The sequence below is a fragment of the Raphanus sativus genome, chromosome 4 (genome assembly GCF_000801105.2).
Source record: "Raphanus sativus cultivar WK10039 chromosome 4, ASM80110v3, whole genome shotgun sequence".
In the NCBI taxonomy this organism is placed as follows: Eukaryota; Viridiplantae; Streptophyta; class Magnoliopsida; order Brassicales; family Brassicaceae; genus Raphanus; species Raphanus sativus.
Genome location: NC_079514.1, coordinates 15293337 through 15318019, shown reverse-complemented (window position 1 = coordinate 15318019; position 24683 = coordinate 15293337). Strand labels below are relative to the sequence as shown.

Genomic DNA, 24683 nt, shown 5'->3' with positions numbered 1-24683 from the left:
TTAAAATTTTAATTAACTAATTTCGAAAATATATTCTAAAAAGATTCTAAAAAATATTTGAAAGATTTTGTTAGACATTTATTTAAGATACTTATTAGTATTTCAATTAAAAATAAAGATATCAAAAAGATATTATAATTAAGTTATGTAAAATTTAATAAATTTTAAGGATGGTCCAAATTAGAAATCACCCATGAAAAAGTTTAGATATTATACTTTTTGTTTTAATAGTATAGATATTTGGGTTTAAAGTTTAGAGATTATGGTTTAGAGTTTTTATTTGGATTCATGGTTTAGAGTTTCTATTTGAATTTAGAGTTTAGAGTTTATATTTAGATTTAAGGTTTAAAGTTCAGAATTTTTGTTTAGGTTTAGAATTTACAATTTCTATTTTGGTTTAAAGTTTAAGTTTTAGTGTTTTAAAATTTTTATTTTGATTCAGGGTTAGAATTTATATTTGAGTTTAGAATTTAAAGTTTTTATTTGGATTCAGAGTTTAGAGTTTTATTTGAGTTTAAAGTTTTAGAGTTTCTATTTGAGTTTAAAGTTTAAAATTTCCATTTTGGTTTAACGTTTAAAGTTTACATTTGAATTTAAAGTTTAGAATTTCTATTTGAATTTACGGTTTAGGGTTTATAATTTAGAATTTTTATTTAGGTTTACATTTTAGAGCTTTTTCTGAAAAAAAATTATATATATATATATATATATATATATATATATATTTAGGTTTACATTTTAGAGTTTCTATTTGCGTTTTGGTTTAAAGTTTCTATCTGAGTTTAGAGTTTCTATTTAATTATAATAAGTATTCATATATATTATTGTAGGCTTTTTTTGTAAACTAATATTATTGTAGTTATTATGATAATTACGAACCATTAAAATTTTCTAACAAATGTATGGTTAATTAGTATGGATTAAACCGAACAGCGACATAATACACATCCTCACATGCTGATGTTTAGTAATTTTTTATTAAAAAATATTCTTTCTGACGTTCTCTAAAAATGGTTCATATAACCAACCACCTGAATAGAGAAATTTTTGACTCATTACCTAAATAACTTTCTCTTTATGGCTTTCTGCCCAAATGACTCTTATTTCGTCTTCGTCTTCTTCTTCTTTTCTTCTTCTTCTTCTTCTTCTTCTTCTTCTTCTTCTTCTTCTTCTTCTTCTTCTTCTTCTTCTTCTTCTTCTTCTTCCTTTTCTTCCTTCTTAAGCTTCTTCTTCTTCCTTAAGCTTTTCTTCTTCCTTCTTAAGCTTTTCTTCTTCCTTCTTAAGCTTTTCTTCGTCTTCTTCAATGACGAAATGTTTTCTTTGCTTCCTCTGTCTTCTCCTCTCCCTACTCAATTTCTCGTCATCTCAAGACGACACCACCATAATGAATTCCCTCAAAACGTCCTTTAACCTCACAATGTACCTCGAATGGTCAGACCCCAATCCGTGCAAATGGATTGCCGTCATTTGCGACGAACGCAATCGCGTCACGAAGATACTGCTCAAAGAGGCCATCGTCCGAGGGAAGCTCCCTCCTGAACTCGGGAAACTCTCCGAGCTCATCGAACTCGATCTCTCCTCGAACGAAATCTCCGGTTCAGTTCCGGATCTCTCCGGTCTGACTCATCTAGAGATACTGAAACTCGGCGACAATCTCTTCGTTTCGACGCCGGAAAATCTCTTCTCCGGGATGAAATCGCTACAGGAAGTGTACTTGGATGACAACCCGTTCGCTTCTTGGGAGATTCCAGAGACTGTCAAGGAAGCGACGTCTCTGATGGTTCTCTCCCTCAGCAACTGCAACCTCAAGGGTTCGATTCCAGATATCTTCAGCTTCCAGACGCTCCCCACCCTCACTTCTATCAACCTATCTTGGAATCATTTCTCCGGAGGTTTGCCTCAGAGCTTGTCCGGTTCGTCGTTGCAGAAGTTGTATCTCGACGGGCAGAACCTCAACGGATCGATCTCGGTTTTGCAGAACATGACTTTTCTCATCGAGGTTAATCTGCAAGACAACGCCTTTTCAGGTCAAATCCCTGATCTCTCCGGTTTACGGTCTCTAAGAGTGTTCAATGTAGCAAAGAATCAGCTCACCGGCCTTGTCCCACCTTCGTTTATCGGTCTCAAGTCGCTTTCTGTAGTGAATCTCACTTTTAATTACTTTCAAGGACCGAGTCCCTTCTTCAACAAGTCAGGCGCTGTTTACACGAATAATAGCTTCTGTCTGGCCACTCATGGCGCTCCCTGTGATCCACGTGTCCAGACATTGATTTCTATAGCTGAGTCGTTTGGCTATCCGTTGAAGCTAGCCATGAGTTGGACAGGGAATGATCCGTGTGTTAGCTCGCTCTGGCTCGGGATTAATTGTTCCGGAAGTACCGTTACAGGTGTTAACCTTGGGAGGCAAGAGCTCACGGGTACCATATCTCCCAGTTTTGGCCAGCTTACGTCTTTGCAAGCTATTGACCTTTCTAATAATCGACTCACTGGGAGTATACCGGAGGTGCTTACCGATCTGCCCAGGCTTAACACACTCGACGTGTCTAACAACAACATTTCTTGTCTCGTCCCAATGTTCAGCGGAAGTGTGAAAGTGGTGACTTCTGGTAACGCTAACATCGGAAAGGATGTACGAGGTTGTGGCGGCGAAAGTTCTATCAAGTCGAGAAATGTCAAGATAGTAGTTATTGTGCTTGTTGCTGCATTGGGTCTAGTTGGACTCGGTGTTTGCCTCTACGCCAAGAAGAGAACACCGAGCCAGCATCACTCTAGTATCAACAATGGGGGAGGAGGAGGAGGAGGAACCGAGAGCGCCAACAGTGACGCCGTGGAGTCTGGTAACTTGGTTATATCGATACAGGTTCTGAAGAATGTGACGAACAACTTCAGTGAAGAGAACATTCTCGGGAGAGGCGGTTTCGGCACAGTTTACAAAGGCGAGCTACACGATGGAACTAAGATAGCTGTGAAGAGGATGGAGCTTTCAGCTGTGAGTAATAAGGGACTTGAAGAGTTTAAGTCTGAGATCACAGTTTTGACTAAGATGCGTCACCGCCATCTCGTTGCACTTCTTGGTTACTGTCTTGATGGCAACGAGCGGCTTCTTGTGTATGAGTACATGTCGCAGGGAACACTGAGCCAGCATCTGTTCCGCTGTAAAGAAGGAGAGCGTAAACCGCTTGATTGGACTACAAGGTTGGCTATTGCTTTGGATGTTTCTAGGGGTGTGGAGTACTTACACACTCTTGCTAATCAGAGTTTCATCCATAGGGATCTAAAACCATCTAACATCCTTCTTGGTGATGACATGCGTGCTAAAGTCTCTGACTTTGGGTTAGTCCGCTTAGTCCCTGACGGCGAATACTCCATCGAGACGAGAGTTGCTGGGACCTTCGGTTACCTTGCTCCAGAATATGCAGGTTTGCATATGATCGATCCCCTACCTTAACTTTTATAATGTCTTTATGTTTCATGCTTTTGGTTGTTTTGTGGTTTGATTATTGGCAGTGACTGGAAGGGTGACGACCAAAGTAGACATATTCAGCCCCGGGGTCATACTTATGCAGCTAATCACTGGACGTAAAGCCTTAGATGAGACGGACCCTGAGGACATCGTCCATCTAGTAACATGGTTCCATGGTGTAGAGGCCAGCAAAGACAAAGACCAAAACGCCTTCAAAAACGCGATAGACCCGAACATGAAGCTGGACGAAGACACCTTAGCCAGCGTTGAAAAAGTTTGGGAGCTTGCTGGTCATTGCTGTGCACGTGAGCCTTCCAAAAGACCCGACATGTCTCACATCGTTAACGTACTTTCTTCTCTCACCGTCCAATGGAAACCCGCTGAGCTCGATCCTGATGACCTCAACGGGATAGACTATCGTCTTTCCCTTCCGGAGGCGGTTAAGAAATGGCAAGCTTCTGAGGGGCTTAGCCAAACGGATGACTCTGGTTCTTCCTCCTCTGTGACAGTAAATATCATTTAGGAGGTGTTATTGGATTAAGAGTTTAGTGGAATTGAAAATAACCGTAATTAGGATTCTTTTAAAAGGTGAGAAGGATTTAAATAGAATGGTTTGCAATGCATTTTGCATACGTAAATACAGACTACATTCTACATTCTCTCAAAGAAAGCTTCGAGCTCCAGCACTCACATACGTAAATACAGACTACATTCTCTCAAACCAACACAACTCTTGCCAAGGCTTAATATCTTGTCCCATCGATTTACTAACTCTAGAAAAATGGAAAAAGTGGTCTGCACTTGAATTCACCAGAAGAACATTCCTGACAAATATAAAAGGCCAGAAACCGGTCAGAGAAGAAAGGAGCAGAATGAGGCTGTTGAAAGAGAAACTCTGAGTCTGTTACAGCAACCGCAGAGTGAAGATTGTTATGCAATTGTCATCAAGCTGCTTTGCAGTGGATGATGGTATAATAACTAAGAGTAATACCTTCACAGTTCGTTTGCTGTACTTCTCAGAGTCCTCCTTGTTGCATCAGCTCTCTAGGAGCAACTGAATCAGAAGTCCCTCAGTGAAACATTTAGAGAAAAGAATGTCACTTTCACTTTTTCAGTCTACCAAACTGTTATGTGAAATGTATTCCCAAACAGAGAATCAAGCAAATACAAAGCTGGATAACGATTATATTGAAATAGAACTGTCTTTACAATCACTTAAGAACCTTGAGAGGTTTATAATGGAGTACCCTCACCTCCCCCTTTAACCTTGATTGATCTAAACTCTAGATACCCTTTACTCTCTCCCCTCTCACTGCTTATATAGTAAAAGGTCCCTCTCCTGTCACACACTCTGCGTGAAGCCTCTCTCCGCACGTGCCTCCTCACGTGGTGTGTTTATTATGCATAAAGGAATATTCACATGGATAAGATATCACCCGTGTACAGCTATAGCAGTACACGTAACAATACCGCCGCCTTTGAAATCAACCTTGTCCTCAAGGTTGAAAGGAGAAAACTGATATCTCTTCTCTTCGATCTCTCTTTGTTCATAGATGGATACCTTGCTGCAACATACCCCCGTCCTTGTTGAAAACAACTTTAAATCTGTTGTAAACCTGAAACAGAAAGTGCAATCCTTGGCGCTTCCACTCTTCCACAACTTGAAATCATGACATGGAATGCCCAACCATTCTGGTGGTCTTGGAGAATGGAACATCCCATATGTACCGTGAAGCAGATCAGGAGCAATGACTTCTCCAGTCAGACATTGTTGTCGCATGAGCTTGATCATCCTGGCTCCCTTGAAGGTGTCGAAGTCTGTCTTTAACTTGCTCATGAAACAACCCAAGCCCGCTTCTAGAACTCCATTTGATAATGCTTCAGGCTCTTCTTTACGTTCACCAAAAGAAGTGATGCGACGTCCTGAGAAGCTGTCCTTTCCATTGTATGCAACACATATACTGCTTTTAAAGTGTTTATTTCCTGTGTCACTGCCAACCTGTCTACCAGCTATTACTCCAGGTTCACAAACTCGGTTTCCTGGCTCAAAGCTGTGTTTCGTCATCAACCACTTTACTGACTGCAAGATACTCTTCTTCACAGGTTTCAGACTTTTGATATCATCATTTTCTTCCACCAAGAACATTGAACCCAGCAAGCCACGTCTCTGAATGTCTATGTTCTCCATCTGCTGTCTCAAGTTCACTTCTATATTCTTCAGAGTTTCCAACCACTGCAGTTCCAGTAATACTTTGGTGATGTCCATCTCCAGAAGTAAGACATCTAGCTTGTCTCTCCCTTCTATTTTTCCTCCTTCCATCCAGCTCGTCATCTCCTGTTCTGTACTTTTTTCGCTGATCAGTAACATGTTAATAGAGAGTTTCATTCTCCCTAATTTATACTTCCACCTCCTCATCTTATCATGCTTCACACTTCCTTTGTTTTGCTTCCCTTGATACTTGAGCGGCCTCACTGTTATATCAGGCAAGAAGAACTTCACATTTGGCATCTCTAACCCATACCACTGAATCCATCTGTCACCCTTTAAATAGATATTCTCATACGCACACTTCTTATACAGTCGGAGCTTATTAACATCTAGCAACCGCTGACCACTCAACTTCACAATAACATTTAGCTGCAGCCATTGATTGCTCCACAAGTCGGCTGAGAACAGTTTCCTAATCCATTTATTTTGCTTCTTGTGGTTACGTTTGAACTCCATCCTCTTCCCTTTGGCACTTTGTTTCAGAACTGTTCCATCACCTGCCGGCTTTTCAAAATCCCTTGTGTGAAACAGTTTCCTGCTCTTCTTATCATACACCAGCTTCATTCGACCCTTCTTCTTCTTTATGAAACTCAGAAGCCACTGTCTGTTGACCTTCTGGTGAGTGTTCACAAGTACACAGCTTACTCTCTTACGCCTCTTTGTTACTCTCTTCCTCCGAAGTGTAGATATACTCTCCCTCTGCAGTCTCTGCGTTTCTGACTTATCCTCCTTACCTTTGTGTTTCCACCCCTTAGACTTAGTAAATCTCTCTCTCTTGTTCTTCATCTTCACTCTTTTTTCTCTCAGATACAGATACAGTGTCCCGTACAAGACATCATGCTCCACCAGCCCCAACTTCTTCTTTTTCTTCATGAAGCCCAAATGAAACCTTTTGTTTAGCACAAGAATGAGGCATAACCTTCGACAGTTCAGTCTTTGGTATTGTCTCCTTGCATTCACGTTCTGGTTACTAGGCTTAGTCCCCTTCATTTTTCTTTTCTTGCTCTTCTCAGTTGCCTCGTTCCTTTTGAGAGGCATTCTGTCGAACACATGGTAGGCATTTCTATCTTTCTGAGTCTCTCTCATCTTCCCTTTCATGCGCTCGTGCTCTGCCTGTTCTGCTATATTAACAAGTTGCCCCAAATTTATTTCACAGATGCCATAGATTTCCTTCCATCTCTTCTTCTTCCTTCTCGTGTTACCTTTACGCTCAATAGACGGAACTTTCTCAAACAGGTTGGTTAGGGACGTATGAGCTTCTGCTTCTTCAGATACCACCACCTCTTTTGTCGGATCTGATACAAGCAAAGGAACCTCGCTCCTCAGAGTCGACAGATGGTCCTTCACCTCCGATGTTGCCATCGGTTGGTTCTGCTCCATCGACTGATTCTGCTCCGCAACCGGAACCGGAACGATACTCTTCAGAGATCCACCGCCCTGGCTTGGAATCTGATTCAAGTCAGAATCAGGAACCTCGTCTGATCCTTTCTGTTGTTTCTCCACTATAGATTTTTCTGGGTATCTTCGTTCAAGCCACTCGTTGAGGCGATCTAACTGTTTTAGCCGGCGCTGCCACTCTAGCTTTGCCTTCTCCGTCTCTGACCTCGTGCTGAACCTCTGGATCAACCTGAATTTAAGATCCTCCCAGCTGTTAAACTCAGATCTCGTCATCTCATCGCAGTACCACTTGTGTGCTTCACCGTCAATGAAACCGTATGCTAACTGTCTCGTCTCAAACTCTGAAAGACCTTCAGCAGAGATAAAGGTGTCCATCCACGAAATCCACTTCTCCGGATCTTCACCATAGAAAACCGGAAACTCCATCATCGTTCCCATGGCTCGTTAAAAGCTCTGATACCACTGTTATGTGAAATGTATTCCCAAACAGAGAATCAAGCAAATACAAAGCTGGATAACGATTATATTGAAATAGAACTGTCTTTACAATCACTTAAGAACCTTGAGAGGTTTATAAATGGAGTACCCTCACCTCCCCCTTTAACCTTGATTGATCTAAACTCTAGATACCCTTTACTCTCTCCCCTCTCACTGCTTATATAGTAAAAGGTCCCTCTCCTGTCACACACTCTGCGTGAAGCCTCTCTCCGCACGTGCCTCCTCACGTGGTGTGTTTATTATGCATAAAGGAATATTCACATGGATAAGATATCACCCGTGTACAGCTATAGCAGTACACGTAACACAAACTAGATCTCTTCCTCTATCTCTGTTTTGGTCGAGATTTGGATTGCTTCTTCATTTCTTCTTGTTCCGTCTCAGCTCCTCTGCCTTGGACGCTCCTTCCTCACTAAAGAATACCGGTTTCTCCACATCTGTAAAACAAAACCGAGCTTTTTAAGACCTCGTACTTGTTTCAGAATTGATTCCCACAGAACAAAACAGAGATGAGCACTTACTTCAGCCTAAGCGAAGAGTCCCACAGTGAAGTTTTTGGCTTCTGAATTGCATGATTTTGATCTCCGACACTGAAGCTGCTTCCTGCCAATCCAAGACGAAATTATAAAGGAAACTCGATCTCTTCCTCTATTAGTCTCTCTCTGTTACAGAAGGTCCAGATTGAAAATTAATTTAACCAGAAAATTGTAACAGTATCTCCTTTTTTGTGTGTAGTGTAGGCATAGACAATAAGATTTCTAATTAGAGTTTATGGTATTTGATTATTTTTAGAAATAATAAAAGATTAAAATTTTACTATTCTAGTTATACTTTAGGGTATATGATTAATTTAATATTAGTTTTCAAGTTTGGAGTTTAGAATAAAAGTTTAAGTAGAGGGTTTGAAAGTTAAAGGTTCGAGGTATTGATTTAATATTTGAGGATTAAAAGTATTAATTTTGGAGTTTATATTTAAGATTTGAAGTTAAATTTGAGATTTGATATTAAAATATTAGAGTTTAAAGTTTTTATTTAGAGTTTAGGGGTTGTGTTTTTTTATTTTAGGGTTTGAGATTTTTAGAGATAGATATAATAGAGTGAGAGGGAAAGTGAAACAAGTGATAGGAAAAATTAGTTTTTTCCGTTTTAGTTTTGCATAACATTTGCATTTTCGAAAACGCTATCTAAAAATAAGAGTTATGTCAAACGTAGTACAATCGAAAAAAGCTATCATATTCTGCTATGAACACCTAAATGCAATTTACAATGATCTTAATTAGCTAAAACAGGAGTCTAAATATCATAAAATAGTGAAATATCACAAATCAAGGCACAGATATGTAAAAACTATGTTGGTTCTTAAATCACATCAATGGTTTCTTATTCTCTTTCGTTGTTTAACTTCTCATCTTTTTCTCCAATTGTATAATATATAACTCAAAGCTGAAGATTATACACAATATCTCCAATTGTGTGATATTGTATCTTTTTGATAAAAAAAATACAATATTTTTAAAACAGTGATCCGGTAAGTCGTCCAGTTCAGTGTCCGGGTCGGTTTTCAAAATATTGAGTGTATGTATAGACAATAAGATTTCTAATTAGAGTTTATGGTATATGATTATTTTTAGAAATAATAAAAGATTAAAATTTTACTATTTTAGTTATATTTTAGGGTGTATATGATTAATTTAACATTAACTTTCAAGTTTGGAGTTTAGAATAAAAGTTTAAGTAGAGGGTTTGAAAGTTAAAGATTTGAGGTATTGATTTAATATTTGAGGATTAAAAGTATTAATTTTGGAGTTTATATTTAAGATTGGAAGTTAAATTTGAGATTTGATATTAAAATATTAGAGTTTAAAGTTTTTATTTAGAGTTTAGGGGTTGTGTTTTTTGATTTTAGGGTTTGAGATTTTTAGAGATAAATATAATAGAGTGAGAGGGAAAGTGAAACAAATGTGAGAGTAAAAATCAATTTATCCGTTTTAGTTTTGCATAACATTTGCATTTTCGAAAACGCTATTTAAAAATAAGAGGTATGTCAAACGTAGCATAATCGAAAAAAAGGCTATCATATTCTGCTATTAATACTGACATTGTATGTAGTGCAATTACCATAGAGATCAAACCAAGATGGATTGATTCGTTTCAATTTATTTTTAAACAATCATTTAGGAAATTCATGACCACATAGTTGACAAGAACCTCTAATAAGATATTTGCGTATTATCTCATCTCTTTGATTCGGAGGATATTCTGATATTTTTTTCCTTTCTCCCGGATCATAAGGTAAATTCTCCAAATCATTTTCAGTCATAGACATAGTTTCAATTTTTTTTTTTGGATTTGAAATATTTTCCCTTGAGAAATTTAACTGCAAAAGAAAAAATCTTAGAATCTAAACAAAAACCAAACGGGAGATGGCTCTGGATATTCGTCCTCAGTTTAAATCTTAGAGTCTAAAACCAAATTTATTCAAACCCTGTTCTGAAATTCGGTAGGCGCTATACGTACGTTGGGGTTGGACCTAGCGCATAATGTAAAAATCGACGATTAAGCGGGGATTACGCGGGGCCTAGCTTTAAGTTTATTTTATATTTTTTAAATATAATAAGTAGCTTATGCGAAGAGTACAAAGAGAATCAATTTGGCCTAGTGTTCAAAGTCGTGTTAGTTTACCGTAAAAGATCATGGGTTCGAATGAGTTGTCGTGCATTTTTGACTATTTTTAATTTTAGGTTTAATTCATCGTTTACCACTCACCGCTTCTCTCCTCTTCCACTGTTTGCCTCCGTCTACGCAACTGCCGCACTAATTAATTGAGGAGACGAACCATCCGTTATTCATGAATAATAAATTTGTGACGAGGAGACGAACCATCCGTTATTCATGAATAATAAAGTTATCGATGAATCATATCAAAAGAGAGAGAAAGAGAGATTACGACAGAGATGAGAACTGAAGGAGACGAGGTTGAGAACTGGGACCGTCGTGAATCGCCGTCACGTTCCACAAACCACCACCAGCCTGCTTCTTCATCTTCCTCTCTGAGGTAATAGTAACTCGGGATTGAAGTTTCCATTGATTGAGCTCGAACTGAAGCCACCACCGGAGAAGGGAGAATGAGATTGAGGTATTGGTAGTGACGAGGCATCCTATCAGCGGCGAGGGACGGCGGAGATCTCCAGTGACAACACCGTAGCATTGGTGTTTCAATCAATCCAAGCAAAGAGTATGTTAGGAAACGACTTTGTTTTGTGGAAGTTGAAGAACGAAACCCTAATCAGAGAAAGAAATTTGATTTCTTAATGGAGGAGAAGAAAGATAGAGAGAAGAGGGATGAATGTTACGACAAAACACATGAGTGTTTTTAATGATTTTCTTTTTTTTTTTGTAAAGAGGAATTGAATTTTTTTTAAGTGAATTTTGGCTAAGTGTTCTGCCTCCCAAATAAATTTTTAGCTATAGTAGTGATTTTTGTATTCCCACTTAGTAAAATTATATCTTACTACAAATTTAGTACTACGATAGAGTTGTGATCCAGATTTGACATTTTTGGTAGCAGTTGGTGAATTCGTGCTACCGCAAACTACTACTAATACTAATATTTCTTGTAGTGCTACAAGAAAACACAATATTAACGACAAATTATAACAAGGAAAACAAATCCTTGTAAAATTATGTCAATGTTACGAAAAAATTTACGAAGAAAAACAATTTCAACGAAAGTTCGTCGTAAAACGTACGACAAAAACATTTCGTCGGAAAAAAGGTCGCAAGATGACATGGTTTTTACGAGGAAAAAAGGACGTAAAATTAGCGTGTAATTTACGAGAAAATGTTTTACGTCTTTTTAATGACCACTTCTCGAGTGCACCAACTTTTTAGTTGTAAACACGTTTTCTCTTCGGCTAACTAACTACATTTCCTCGTAAATTCTTAGTAAAAATTCCACCTACCAATTTTGAAAATTTCCTATAAATATGTCCTTTGTTTTTCATTTCAAACACACCAAAAAACCTATAACGTGAAAGAAAAAGAAAATGTCGACTGATGGGAATATTTTCGAGTTGCGGAGGTGAATGTATATGCATAGATATGCAAACGGGAGAGTGACGAAAGAATATCTTGAAGAGCTGGAGTTTATGCATCAAGCAGATTCTACAACGCTCGCTCATGAAAGCAGTAAGATGTTATGTCCTTGTCGGAAATACAATTCAAAATTGGCAACTCGTGAAAATGTATGGAAGCATTTGATAAATAGAGGTTTCACGGCACATTACTATATCTGGTTTCAACATGGAAAATGTTATAATTATGAGAATGAAGCTAGTAGTAGTAATAGTAATTTTCAGGATGAACCGGTTGATCATTTCTATAATGAACATAGTTACCATCAGGAGGAGTATAGTAGATTATGATAGGGTTCATGATATGGTAGCTGATGCATTTGTAACTCATGATAAAGTTGAAGAACCTAACATAGATATAATTTTTTTTATGAAATGTTAGATTCTACAAATCAGCCAATTTACAGTGGTTGTAAAGAAGGTCTCTCTAAGCTGTCGTTAGCTGCTAGAATGATGAATATTAAAAATGATCACAACCTACCTGAAAGTTGCATGAATGCATGGGCATACTTGTTTAAAGAGTATTTGCCGAAATTAATGTGTCTGCTGATTCTTATTATGAGATTCAGAAACTAGTTTATAGTCTTGGGTTGCATTCGGAGATGATAGACGTTTGCATCGACAATTGCATGATCTACTTGAGAGATGATGAGTTAGAAAAATGTCGATTCTGCAAGAAGCCACGATTCAAACCGCAAGAACGAGGACGTAATAGGGTACCGTACCAAATGATTTGATTTCCAAGGAAAGAAAGAATCAGCTATGTGTAAGATCTTGTAGACGTGAAGACTCAATGGTTAATTATAGTTATGCTTGGTACATATCAAGTTTTTTTCTCATGTGGCTACGTCGTGTTCAGAATAGGTACATTCAAAGATAGTTCTGTTGTTAGCAGAAGGATTGGAGAATTTAAGTTGGTTGCAGAAAACATTTGTTGTGTTAAACTAATTTCCTAGTGGAGATGTGATATATATCTACAATTAAATATAAAAATTAATTATTTTTGTAACACATATAAATATTATTTTAATATACAATTTTATTTATACATTAAATATACAATTATTAAATTTAGAAAGGAATATAAAATCTTTATAAAAACTTCAGTTTTTCTAAATTTTATATTTTTTGTAGACACATTCTAACTAATTTATAAAATTTATGGAACATATAGTTTCACTAATCTGTATTTATATCTTATATTATGTAAAATATATTTTTAAGCAAACTTTTATAGTTTTCTAGATTTAATTGTATTGAATAAGTGGATAAAATATATGTAAATGTACGTCACAAATATATGTAAAATTTATCTATATCCAATTTTTTAGATATCCTTAATTTTCTGAATCAAAACAAATTAAAAAATTTAAAATCCATAAAATATGCAAGAAATCATAAATAGTGATTTAACGATAGCATTCTATTCATGTCCATCCTTAATTTCTTAATTCTTAGTGGGAGTCGAAAATGTAGAAAAGAAATCAATCACATAAATACATGCAAGAGAATAATAAATCAAAGACCATATCACTTTTCTTATCTTGATCTGTAGATGTTTTTCTTTTGTTTCCTTCTTACCATAAAAGGTGGTCGGAGACTTACCAAATTTTCATTCAGTCTCTCGATTCTTACTTAAAATATGATCATTCAGGATATATACAAACATTAACATAGGATATATACACACATTAACATAGCAAATAATCTCATTTGTTTGACTATAAATATTTTTTATATTTTATAGTACTGCTTTATCGATTATTAATAGGACAGTTTTCCCTCCCAGACAGCACATACACACTCTCTCTCTCTCTCTTCTCGAGTAGTCCACACACAACATTCTCTGCCGATTCCATCTCTCGAGTAGTTTTCACTCTTCCTGTGAAAATGACCAGATCTCATCTGCCTCTCCTCTGTCTTCTCCTCTCCTTCCTCAATTTTGCCACTTCTCAGAATGATGCGACGATCATGCAAGCCCTCAGATCGAGCCTGGATCTCACATTATACGGCAACTGGTCAGACCCTGACCCTTGCAAATGGGAAGCCGTCCAGTGCGACGGAAGCAAGCGCGTCACGATGATCCAGCTCAAACAGAAAGGGATCCAAGGGACTCTCCCTCCTGATCTCGGGAAACTCTCGGAGCTCATCGTTCTCGAGTTTTTCTCCAACAAAATCTCCGGTCCGATTCCCGATCTCTCCGGACTAACGCATCTAAAGACGCTGAATCTTCACGACAATCTCTTCAATTCGACTCCGGAGAATCTCTTCTCCGGAATGAACTCGCTACAAGAAGTCTGCCTCGACAACAATCCCTTCCCTTCTTGGAAGATTCCTGAGACTGTCAAAGAAGCGACGTCTCTCAAGAACCTCTCCCTCGTCAACTGCAGCGTCACAGGTTCGATTCCTGATATCTTCAGCTCTGAGACTCTCCCGAGACTCGTTTCTTTAAGGTTATCTTGGAACAATCTCCACGGAGGGTTGCCTGAGAGCTTCGGACGCTCGTCGTTACAGCAACTCTATCTCGACTGGCAGCATCTCAACGGGTCAATCTCGGTGTTACAGAGCATGACTTCTCTCGTCGAGTTTAATATCCGAGCTAATTCCTTTACAGGTTTCATCCCTGATCTCTCTGGTTTGCAGTCTCTGAAACTGTTCAATATTGAGATAATCACCTCACCGGCCTTGTCCCACCATCGCTCACTGCTCTCAAAAATCTCACTGTCGTGAATTTAAGTAATAACTACATTCAAGGACCGATGCCGTTATTCCAGAACTCAGTCGAAGTTGATGCAATTTCGGGTAGATTCTGTCAGGAGACTCCTGGTACTCCGTGTGATCCACAAGTCCAGACATTGATTTCTATTGCTGAGTCGTTTGGATATCCGTTGAAGCTTGCCAAGGGTTGGAAAGGGAATGATTCGTGTGTTAGATGGCTAGGGATTACTTGTTATGAAAGTGTCATTGTAGGGATTAGCTATATAATCAGGAGCTCACGGGTTCGATATCTCCGAGTTTTGCTAATCTTACTTCCTTGGAATGGATCGATCTTTCTAATAACAACCTCACCGGAAGTATACCGACAGAGCTTACCACTTTGCCTAAGCTTAAAATACTAGATGTGTCTAACAACAATATCAACGGTGATGTCCCGAAGTTCAGTGGAAGTGTGAATGTGGTGACTACTGGTAACGCTAACATCGGAACGAAGAGCCTGTTTCACCGACTGGTGGAACTTTTGCAAAAGAAAAATAAAGGAACTCTTGCAAAAAAAGAATAAAGATAATTTTTTGAAATTCCCATTTAAAAACTAAATGAAATTAATAAAGGAAATTGAAATTTTCACCTTGTTGTACTACACTTACGTTTTTTTTAATGTCTTCTTCTCTATACAAATCAAATTCTCTGTTAACTACAAAACAAAAATTCATGCACACAAATACAAAGGTTGCGTGTAATGAGTTAAACATAAAAGCTAAAAAGGTAAAAGTTAAAACTAAATTAAAATTTTGATTTATATGATATAAATAACATGAGTCGTGAGAATTCATAAACTATAATATTGTGCTAAGTTACTTTTTAATTTTCTTTACAATTGAATTTTAATGGAAAATACTTCAAGCCTGAAAGAAAATTTGCATCCATGTAATTTGATGAACACGATATGGAGAATCTACCAAAATTTACATCTGCGGTGAAGATGATTTGTAAAATTTACCTTGCGATCCTGGAGAAATAAAAAGGATATATGAATATCCTTCACATTAAAGAAATGAAGTAAGATGTAAATATCTTATGAATGGTATTTGTCAACCTCGTGATCATATAAACAATGTTAATAAATAACTTACACAATTTAATTTCTCTTGGTTTGATCTCTCTGGTGATTGGTTGGAATATAGTGTGAAAAGATAGCATTTTGTTTGTTCTGCTACTTGTTATGTTAGGAGTTTTCAATCTCTAGATTGCTTAACTATTTGATCACTGAGATTCGACCTCAAACCGGTATGTCTCGGATGGAAACCGTCTTCCACAACTTCACTACCAGTCAAAAGGTTTATACAAATGCTTTAAGCGCTTAATGGAAGACACAATAAAGAACAATCAAAGAAATTATATCCCGAAACAATATGACTCGAATAATCTCTTTTGTCCTAAGTTTCTTCTCAACCCTGATCTCTCTTTAGCTATCTCTCTTCAGTCTTGTGTTTCGGATGATACTCATGTGTCACAGATGTCTTACTTCTCCTTTTTCCAGTTGACATTCGTATTTTTGTTTCCTGGTAAAATAATATTCACATTGATTCGTACATCTTTCTTTTTCTCTGAAAGATTATCAATTTCTCTTGTTAATGAGTTTTTTTTATGTGTAGCCGAATCTCAGAAATTACAAAGACAAGATGGAAGGCCCAATAAAGCAAACAACCCCAGAATCGCCCAACTTTGTTTCACTACTTGGCCCAACCCAAAAGTAAAGGTTTCTTCTTCTTCCCTCAAAGACGAGAACATGTAATCTCTCTCAATGACGATAGATCATGAACGCAGTCGATGCCATTGCCATCTCACCGGAATTTCTGTTGTTTTCGCCAAACAATGATAAATATCTGATTTGAGACCTGCAACTCTGATGACTTTTGCTTTGATTTCTCAATGGTGTCAACATCTATATTATTAAAATTAAAGTACATTTTGATACTGTTTGGAAACTTGGATAATAGATTAAATGAAATCTGTTTTGAAACATGAATAACAGATTAAATATTTCTTTTTCACATATTTAGCCATTGAATTCCTTTTTATTTACATATTATGCCATTTGGATCCTTGAATAACAGGCTAAATGAGATTTGTTTGAAAACACATATAGCAGATCAAATATTTATTTTTATTTACATATCTAGAAATTGCATTTCTTATTATTTACAAATTCTATTACTTCATTTAAAATCAAATATTTAAATTAATTAGTTACAATAGCTTGTTATTTCTTTGTGCTGAAAATAAAAACACAATCTCGAAATATAGTATTGCATAATTATTTACAAATATAGTTTGATAAAACAATTTATAAAACTATTTGTAAAGAGTTTTTTACAAACATGTCATCTATAATTAGCATATAAGATATAAGTAATTAAAGGAATTAGATCATTTAGCAAAAGAAAATTCCTTCTGAACCGGTGCGTGGTGTTTAATTGGCCTACAAAAACACAGGTTTTTTCCATGCATCGACTAAGAAAAGAAAAACCCTTAATAAACTCACCGTTATTGAGGGACTGGATGGGAAGCTCGTGTATACTGAGGAGGACATTACTGAAACAATGGAAATGTATTTTGTTGATATCTTTAAGCCCATTGAAAGAGAACCTGGAGCAATGGAGATAATCATCAATGAAACGATCCTCCCAATTATTTCAGAAGAAACAAACCAAAGACGGATCTGTTTACCTGAAGCGAAGGAGCTCAAAGATGCCCTCTTTTCCATTCACCATGGGAAGGCGCCATGACAAGACGGCTTCTCTGCTTGCTTCTTCCAAACAAACTGGAATATTGTGGGAGAAAACATAGTTAAAGAAGTCAAAGATTTTTTCCAATCTGGCCGAATGCAAGGAACAATTAATGAGACTCACCTCAGACTCACACCAAAGATCATCAGCCCCAGGAAAGTAGCTGACTACAGACATATAGCCCTCTACAATGTGAGCTATAAGATCATCTCGAAGCTCCTGGCCAAGCGGCTCCAACCCCTAGTCGGTGATCTCATCAATGAAACCCAATCTGCATTTGTCCCAAAAAGAGCTATATCAGATAATGTCTTTATTACCCATGTGCATTTGCTAAGCATTGTTATATGGGTGTCAAGACTGACATGAGTAAAGCATACGACAGATTGGAATGAGATTTTATCAAACTTGCTATCTTAAGGTTTGGCTTTCATCCTATTTGGACAGAGTGGATAATGCAATGCATCACAATAGTCAGCTACTCTTTTATCATTAATGAGGCATCTAGCGGATTCGTTAAACCGGGCAGAGGCATTTGACAGGGAGATCCCCTCTCCCCATATATCTTTATCATATGCAGTGAACTACTGTCGAGCCTTTGTAATCTAGGACAAAGAAATGGAAACTAAAAGGGAAAAAGATAACATTGGACACCCCATGCATCAATCATCTGCTCTTTGTAGATGATACTATGTTTTTCTGCAAAGCTAGTGCACATAATGCGCAGACACTCAACCAGATCCTAGCTACCTCTTAATCAGTCTCGGGACAGCTTATCAATATCCAAAAATCAGCAATTTCTTTCTCTAAGCGCACAGGCCAGGAGAGGAAGACTCTCATTAAGAAGACATTGAGAATAGAGAATGATGGAGGCTTTGATAAGTACCTTGGGCTTCCCGAGCAGACTGGTCGACGAAAGAAAGACATCTTTGCCAATATAGTGGTTCGGATCAAGCACAGATCAATCAGTTGGTCTTCTAAGTTTCTCACAAGAGCAGGCAAACTCATCATGCTACGCTCTGTCCTCTCAGCAATTCCCTCCCATGCTATGTCCTGCTACAAACTCCCCCAAGGCCTCTGCGATCAAATCCAATCCCTCCTAACTAGATTCTGGTGGGACACTGCACAAGATAAACGAAGCATGTCTTGGATCTTTTGGAAGAAAATGGCTGGACCAAAAAAGCTAGGTGGCTTGAGTTTCAAAGATATACCTAGGTTTAATGATGTCCTCCTAGCCAAGCTCAGTTGGAGAATCCTTAAAAATCCCACATGCATGCTTTCTATCAGTTCAAGCAACAAAAAAATCCTTCATGACTGGAAAAGTGTGCTGATTGGAAGAGATCTCTTAATAAAACACCTGGGATGGACTGTGGGATCTGGAATCAGCATCAGTCTTTGGAACGACCCCTGGCTATCGTCTACTGACCAACTCAGGCCTTACGGACCAGCACCAGAGGTGCATAAAGACCTGATGGTCTCAGACCTGATGTTTGAAAACTCTACCGACTGGGACATAACGAAACTTGACCTCATCTTCCCCTTTCATAAGGCTGTTGTCCTCCAAATTAAGCCATCCATCTGCAGTGTCCCCGATTAACTGGTCTGGCTCAAGTTTACTTCAGGCGAATACTCGACAAAGTCAGGATACATAGCACATGCTGACTCTCTCATACTTGAGGATCCTCAAGCACCTGCTAACCCAAAACTGGTTAGCTAATGTTTGGAACCTTAAGACAGCAGAAAAGATTAAAGTTTTTATCTGGAACTCCCTACATAACGTTTTGCCAGTAGGAGAACAATTCTCGATCAGGAACATACCTCTATCGAATCAATGCCCCACTGTAATGAAATGGAATATGTGATCCATGTTTTGTATGCCTGTAACTACGCTAAGGAAGTTTGAAGTTTAGCTCCCTTGGCTCTGAGTTTCAATCCAAGCATCATAGTAACTACTTGGGAAGGGATGAATCAGCTCCGCCGAATCCCTTCTCTCCCACCCATCGGAGTAGGCCAGGAACCCTTTCAGCTTGAATCTATTGGAATCTCTAGATCTCTAGAAACCAATTAATCTTTCAGAAGCGCATCTTCTCACCGGAAGAGACCATCCTCAAAGCAATAAGAGAAGCACGAGAATGAACCTCCTCAAAAACCCTTCATCTTCCCCATCACCACCAAAAACCTCGCATCAACCAGGATCCTCCTCCAATTCCAGACTAACCTTGCATGTACATAGATGCCGCTTGGAATCCAGCGACGAAGTGTGCAGGGCTTGCTTGGATCATCGACGATGCAGGATCATCCTCATCTCACTCCTCGACCTCCACCTTTTTGGCGTCGCCCCTTATTGCGGAAACTTTGGCGTTGCAAGATGCTATGAACTCTGCTCTTCAGTGTGGTTACAACGCTCTATTAATTCTTTCTGACTCTCAGGTTCTCATCAATCTGTTGAATGCAGGAGGAAGACATTTAGAGATCGCAGTTCTCCTAACCGACATCCATCTACTATCTACCCAATTTACTGTCGTTAAATTTAAGTTTATTTCTAGACAGTTTAATGTTAGAGCTAACCTTGTGGCCAAACAAGCTCTCTCTCACTTGAACCATGGTTAATTTATAAAAAGAAGTATGTTTCACAAAAAAATAAACAAGGCGCTAGAGCTAGACATGCTTTAGTCTACATGTAAATTTCACTTTCTCAAACTTTATATTAGCTGGATAATATTAACATCATTAAAAATAATTATGTCACATGAAAATCACCACCAAATATAAAAACAGTGAACTACTAATATGAATATTTGGTTCTCAACATTTGTACAGATCGTTTAGATATCCGTATAAATCCCTTCCTTATAAGTGTTCCATTGATGCATGACGCGACCATACCCATCGTAGAAAACTACACGCAGTGCTGCTTCCGATAGATAAACCGACATGAATCCTTGTCCATCGTAGTAAAACCTCATCTCTTGCGGGTTCCACTCGTTCACGTCCCCTTTCCACTCCTTGGACCCACCGCCACTTGTCATAAATTGTATTCCATTGGAGATATCACAAAACATGCGTACCGTTTTGTTTTTGACTCTCTTACTTTACAGATACAACCCACAATTAATCGATTAATTGATTAATACAAAGTATTAGTCACCTGTTAATGCTGCTTATGTGCTAGAAGCAATGATCATGCCCGTTTATGTAGAGATCAACTTTATTAGCCTAATTTTCAAGAAAACAAATTAATTGTGTTTATTTTAAATAGAATGCCAATTCTAAAAAAAAAAAGTAATTGTGTTTTCATTTCAATATTTCATAGTTTGATTTTTTATGGTAGTAAAATTACCTCAAGGATAGGTAAAAGTTGTTTCTCAAGCTCTTTCGTAATCCCGTGGTGACCTGCACTTTTGATTGTGTGGTGACCTACCACTATTTTCCATTTTGCAACTGATTTTTGCAAGGCCACGTCGACATCCTATAATTTAATATATTCTCGAAAGTGATTAAAATTTTATCAATTTCTTTTAAAATAATGACTTTTGGATAAGTTAATGACGTCGAACTGCAAAAACCACTATTTCGATAGAACCTGTTAAAATGCTAGCTTGTGTGAAAGAGTAAAAAGTTAATTACCGCTAAGAGATTGTTAAGATACTTGTTTCTTGGTAGCACGTCTCTCCGATCATAAACATGGTCCTTTGGCTCATCAAAATATTTATCTACTAAAGGTGCTGTGTCCATGAAGAAAATATCGACGATATCTACAAAAGGATTGTTTGAAGTAATTATTATATATATTTCAAAATGAAAAATGTATTTACTTTCTGTTGTTAAGTTAATTACCGGCGTAAACCACGTAAGATCTTAAACAAATCCATCGACAGTCCAAATCCTTCAGTATCGGACTGAGTTGTGCAGCCATGTTACCTCTATAGTCATGGTTTTCTAATACTGGTGATAGATAGAAAAGAGTAAGAGAAAGTAAATAGAAAACCTCGTTATAAAAAAAGATAAATATAAATGATATATAGTTCCAAGTATTTTGTCTGATTTTCAGCTGGAAAAGATAGCTTACCATTATACCATGGCTTTTGTAAGCTAGGTGCTGTGTAAATATTGGTAAAAGAATCTTGAAATTGACAATCATATGGACTTGTTATTCCGTCATCGTTTTCCCATCCAAACAGAAAGAGTTATAGTAGTCAATCCCCTATATATTAAAGGATAAGCATTTTTAAAACTTTCCTTAAACGATTTTGGTGAGAATGCATGAGAAGGCTCCATTCCACGTGTCACTCTATGAGCGATTTTAAGAAAAACGGATCATTTAATTCTTTGGTTTCTTTCCTTATTTGCTTCCATGACAAGAAACGTAACAATTTTTTTTCATTCTCGAACTGTAACTGTTTACATTCGTTTTGCATAGCGTTAGGAAACAGCTCGAGTATGGTCGCGCGCTTGCGGATTACAACATCCAGAAGGAGACGACTCTTCACTTGGTTTGTCGTCTTTGCGCCGTCGAATTCAAACTACCAAAAGAAGCTATATACTACATCGCTTCCTATGTACACGAGTTGTTTTGACAGAGTTAAAGGAAGTGACATGTTAGAAACTCTAAACTACCAAAGGAAGCTATATACTACATCGAGCGTGATGTTGTAATTCTCTTATACTATACAAAAACGTATGCCATTCATAATTCTCTTACATTATGAACTTCTTTTGGCTTTCTAGATTGAATGTTTATCTAATATAAACTTCTAACGATTGTGTTTGTGTTGTTTATTACGATGGCATACATTTATTGTATTGTATAAGAGAATTACTGAGACATACATGTTTAATATGAGATGTGTTTCTGGTCATACGGTCATATGGCGAAAAGTCGAAGATACATAGAAAGATCGTTAGGGGTATAAGTTATCCTCCTTTTGGTTTTTGCAATTCAAATTTATGACATGTATGTAACATTTAGACACGATTTTGTATCCTTTTGGAGTTACAGAATCTTTCTATTGCATTGCACGACATCCCACAATCCATAAGACAAGAAAAGACAAGTCGTTCTGGATCCTTTAACCAAACCGAAAATACGAGATCTGAAAAAGCCACACAGACTTCCCGTTTCAGTTTTCTGATGATCCCTCAACAATTGAACGTCTTTAACATGGTCGGAACTTTAACGTGATTTACTTCTGAGTTACAGATTGCTTATACATACTTCTCTTACTTTCTTTCCTAAGTTAATCAAGAAACAGAGTTGCAGAAGTAAAAACATTGAAGCTAGATCCATAACTCAAACAAACAAATGCTAGACTCAGGTTTCAGAGAAGACAAAAGGTAAAATACGACTAAGCAAAAGTGGTAAGTTGCAGAGACAAGGAGCAAGAATGCAAAATATAAATAATGTATTAACAAAAGATGTGAATGAGTTACAGAGAGATCTAGCAAAACGAACCTTCAAGTGTTGCAACATTGTTGACGTATGCATGCATGGTTTTTTTTTTTTGCTTAAGCTTTACATGCATGGTTGTTTTGATGTTTTTTACGTTTTCTTTATAAGTTTAAAAAACTTAGATATACTAATAAGTTCATAATAATCAAATAAGTCGATGGGTGGTTGGATGTTACCTATTTTTTCTTTTTAATCATTTTGGAAAATCATTTTTAAATATTATTAAAAAATTAGAAAAGGGGTGCATGTTTTTGTTTCGAACGGGTGAATTTTGACTCAGTGACTATATATCTATATAATCCAAACCATATAATAAAGTCAAAAATGAATTAGTCTAAACCAAAGTACAAAATTGATTTAGTCTAAACCAATTTGAAATATATTTATAGTTGTCTTTTTGAAATGTATGTTAATAATATTAAACAAATATTTAGTTAATTAATTAGAATGATTTTTAGCTTGGGTAGGAAGTTTATACAAGTTACTAAATCATATTCAAACAGAAAATGAATATAGAAGATATTGAATGTAGTCGGTTAAGTAAGGTAATACAAAATTTTCCTATGAATTTTCAGGCAAATTTACTAAAGAATTATAAATTATTAAACTCAACAAAAACTAATTTCTAGGAATATAAATATACAATTTTTATATTATGTCTAACATATATGAAAGTTCAAACAACACAAATAATATTAGATTATCTTATATGAAATACATAATTTTAAAATGTCACCAACATTGTTTGTACAAACAATACAAATAATATTGGATGTCCTTTTTCTTAAACTATTATTTAGATTTTATTTTATTTTGCAAGCATTTTAAAATTAAAAAATGAAACCATTGGTTCGTCATAAGAACTATCAAAAATTCATATAACATGAAACCAAACAAACATAATAGTTTTAGGTTTATCACCGAAAATTGAAAAACTCGATCATTTCAACCGAACAAAACAAAATAAATACGGATTTAGAATGTTTTTTATATTTTAGTAGGTTAGAAAAAATAACGTAATACCAAAGAATATCCAGATTAAACAAACATAATGTCTTTTTATCTTAAAAAACCGGGCTGGGAAAAATATATGAAACTGAAGAACCTGTCGAAAATCAGGGTCCTGACCTCGATCAGACTCGGGATAAATAACCAAATGGATCCTAAACTGATGTATCCAAAGAACCGGTACTCAATCCGATTTGAACCAAGAACCGAATGAGTATCTGAAAATATCCAAAATGTAAATATATATTTAAAAATATTATTTATAATCATTTTAAAAACTAAAATTATGATTAAAAATAAATATATTAATTATATTTTGTGTATTTTCGGATAAAATGTGATAGTTTGGATAGAAATACTCAAAAACCATGTCGAATGAATAATTTTAGTTATTTTGGTTCCTTTGAGTTGTTTGGATACGAAATATCTGAACCGAATCGGATAATATGGTTACTTTGGGTACTAGTATTATCCAAACATGTTTCAGATACTTTAGTTATTCAGTTATTTTGGGGGGTTTTATATCAAAATCGAACCCACCCAAACCCGGAAGAACCCGACTCAGAATTTTGTAATACTCTAACAAAATTTAATTTACAAACTCGAAAAACCCGATATCCGAAAGAACTGACCGGGATATACCTGAATGCCCATACCTATTAAAAAAGATAACAAAATCAATAATCTCATCCCTTGCAAGGCACAAATTATTACCTATTAGTAAAGTGAATCAAAAAGGGTAATACATAATATGAAAATAATAGAAAACAAAGATGGCGTATACTGGTTTGTGTAGAAAACAAAGATGAAAATAATAGAAAATAATAGATAACAAAGCTACACAAAATAATCGTTCTCCCCTACACCTAAACATGTTATTTAGACATCTAATACTCCACTAGATCTTGACCCGCGCTTTGGAAGCGCGGAATATTTTACGATGAAAAATTTCATTAATAAC

General features: G+C 36.7%; 2 protein-coding genes and 1 pseudogene across 2 annotated transcripts; 1 reads left to right on the top strand and 2 right to left on the bottom strand.

Moving 5' to 3' along the window:
- The first annotated feature begins 1163 nt into the window (after positions 1-1163).
- Positions 1164-4485, top strand: LOC108829622 (receptor-like kinase TMK3). Its single transcript, XM_018603242.2, has 2 exons — positions 1164-3419; positions 3508-4485. The coding sequence occupies exons 1-2, from the start codon at positions 1304-1306 to the stop codon at positions 3984-3986; spliced, it is 2595 nt and encodes an 864-aa protein (XP_018458744.1). The 5' UTR covers positions 1164-1303; the 3' UTR covers positions 3987-4485.
- A 134-nt stretch (positions 4486-4619) lies between these two features.
- Positions 4620-8370, bottom strand: LOC108829621 (uncharacterized). Its single transcript, XM_057007490.1, has 2 exons — positions 8150-8370; positions 4620-8065 (listed from the first exon to the last, which is right to left on the bottom strand). Exon 2 carries the CDS (start codon positions 7566-7568, stop codon positions 4896-4898), a length of 2673 nt encoding a protein of 890 aa, XP_056863470.1. The 5' UTR covers positions 7569-8065; positions 8150-8370; the 3' UTR covers positions 4620-4895.
- An 11739-nt stretch (positions 8371-20109) lies between these two features.
- LOC108829611 (purple acid phosphatase 8-like) lies at positions 20110-21443 on the bottom strand (annotated as a pseudogene).
- Between the last annotated feature and the right edge of the window lie 3240 nt (positions 21444-24683).

Coding starts and splice junctions, on each gene's coding strand:
- LOC108829621 (XM_057007490.1), bottom strand. CDS start 7,568: ATGGGAACGATGATGGAGTTTCCGGTTTTCTATGGTGAAGATCCGGAG.
- LOC108829622 (XM_018603242.2), top strand. CDS start 1,304: ATGACGAAATGTTTTCTTTGCTTCCTCTGTCTTCTCCTCTCCCTACTC. Junction 3,420..3,507: donor CCTTGCTCCAGAATATGCAG/GTTTGCATATGA, acceptor GATTATTGGCAG/TGACTGGAAGGGTGACGACC.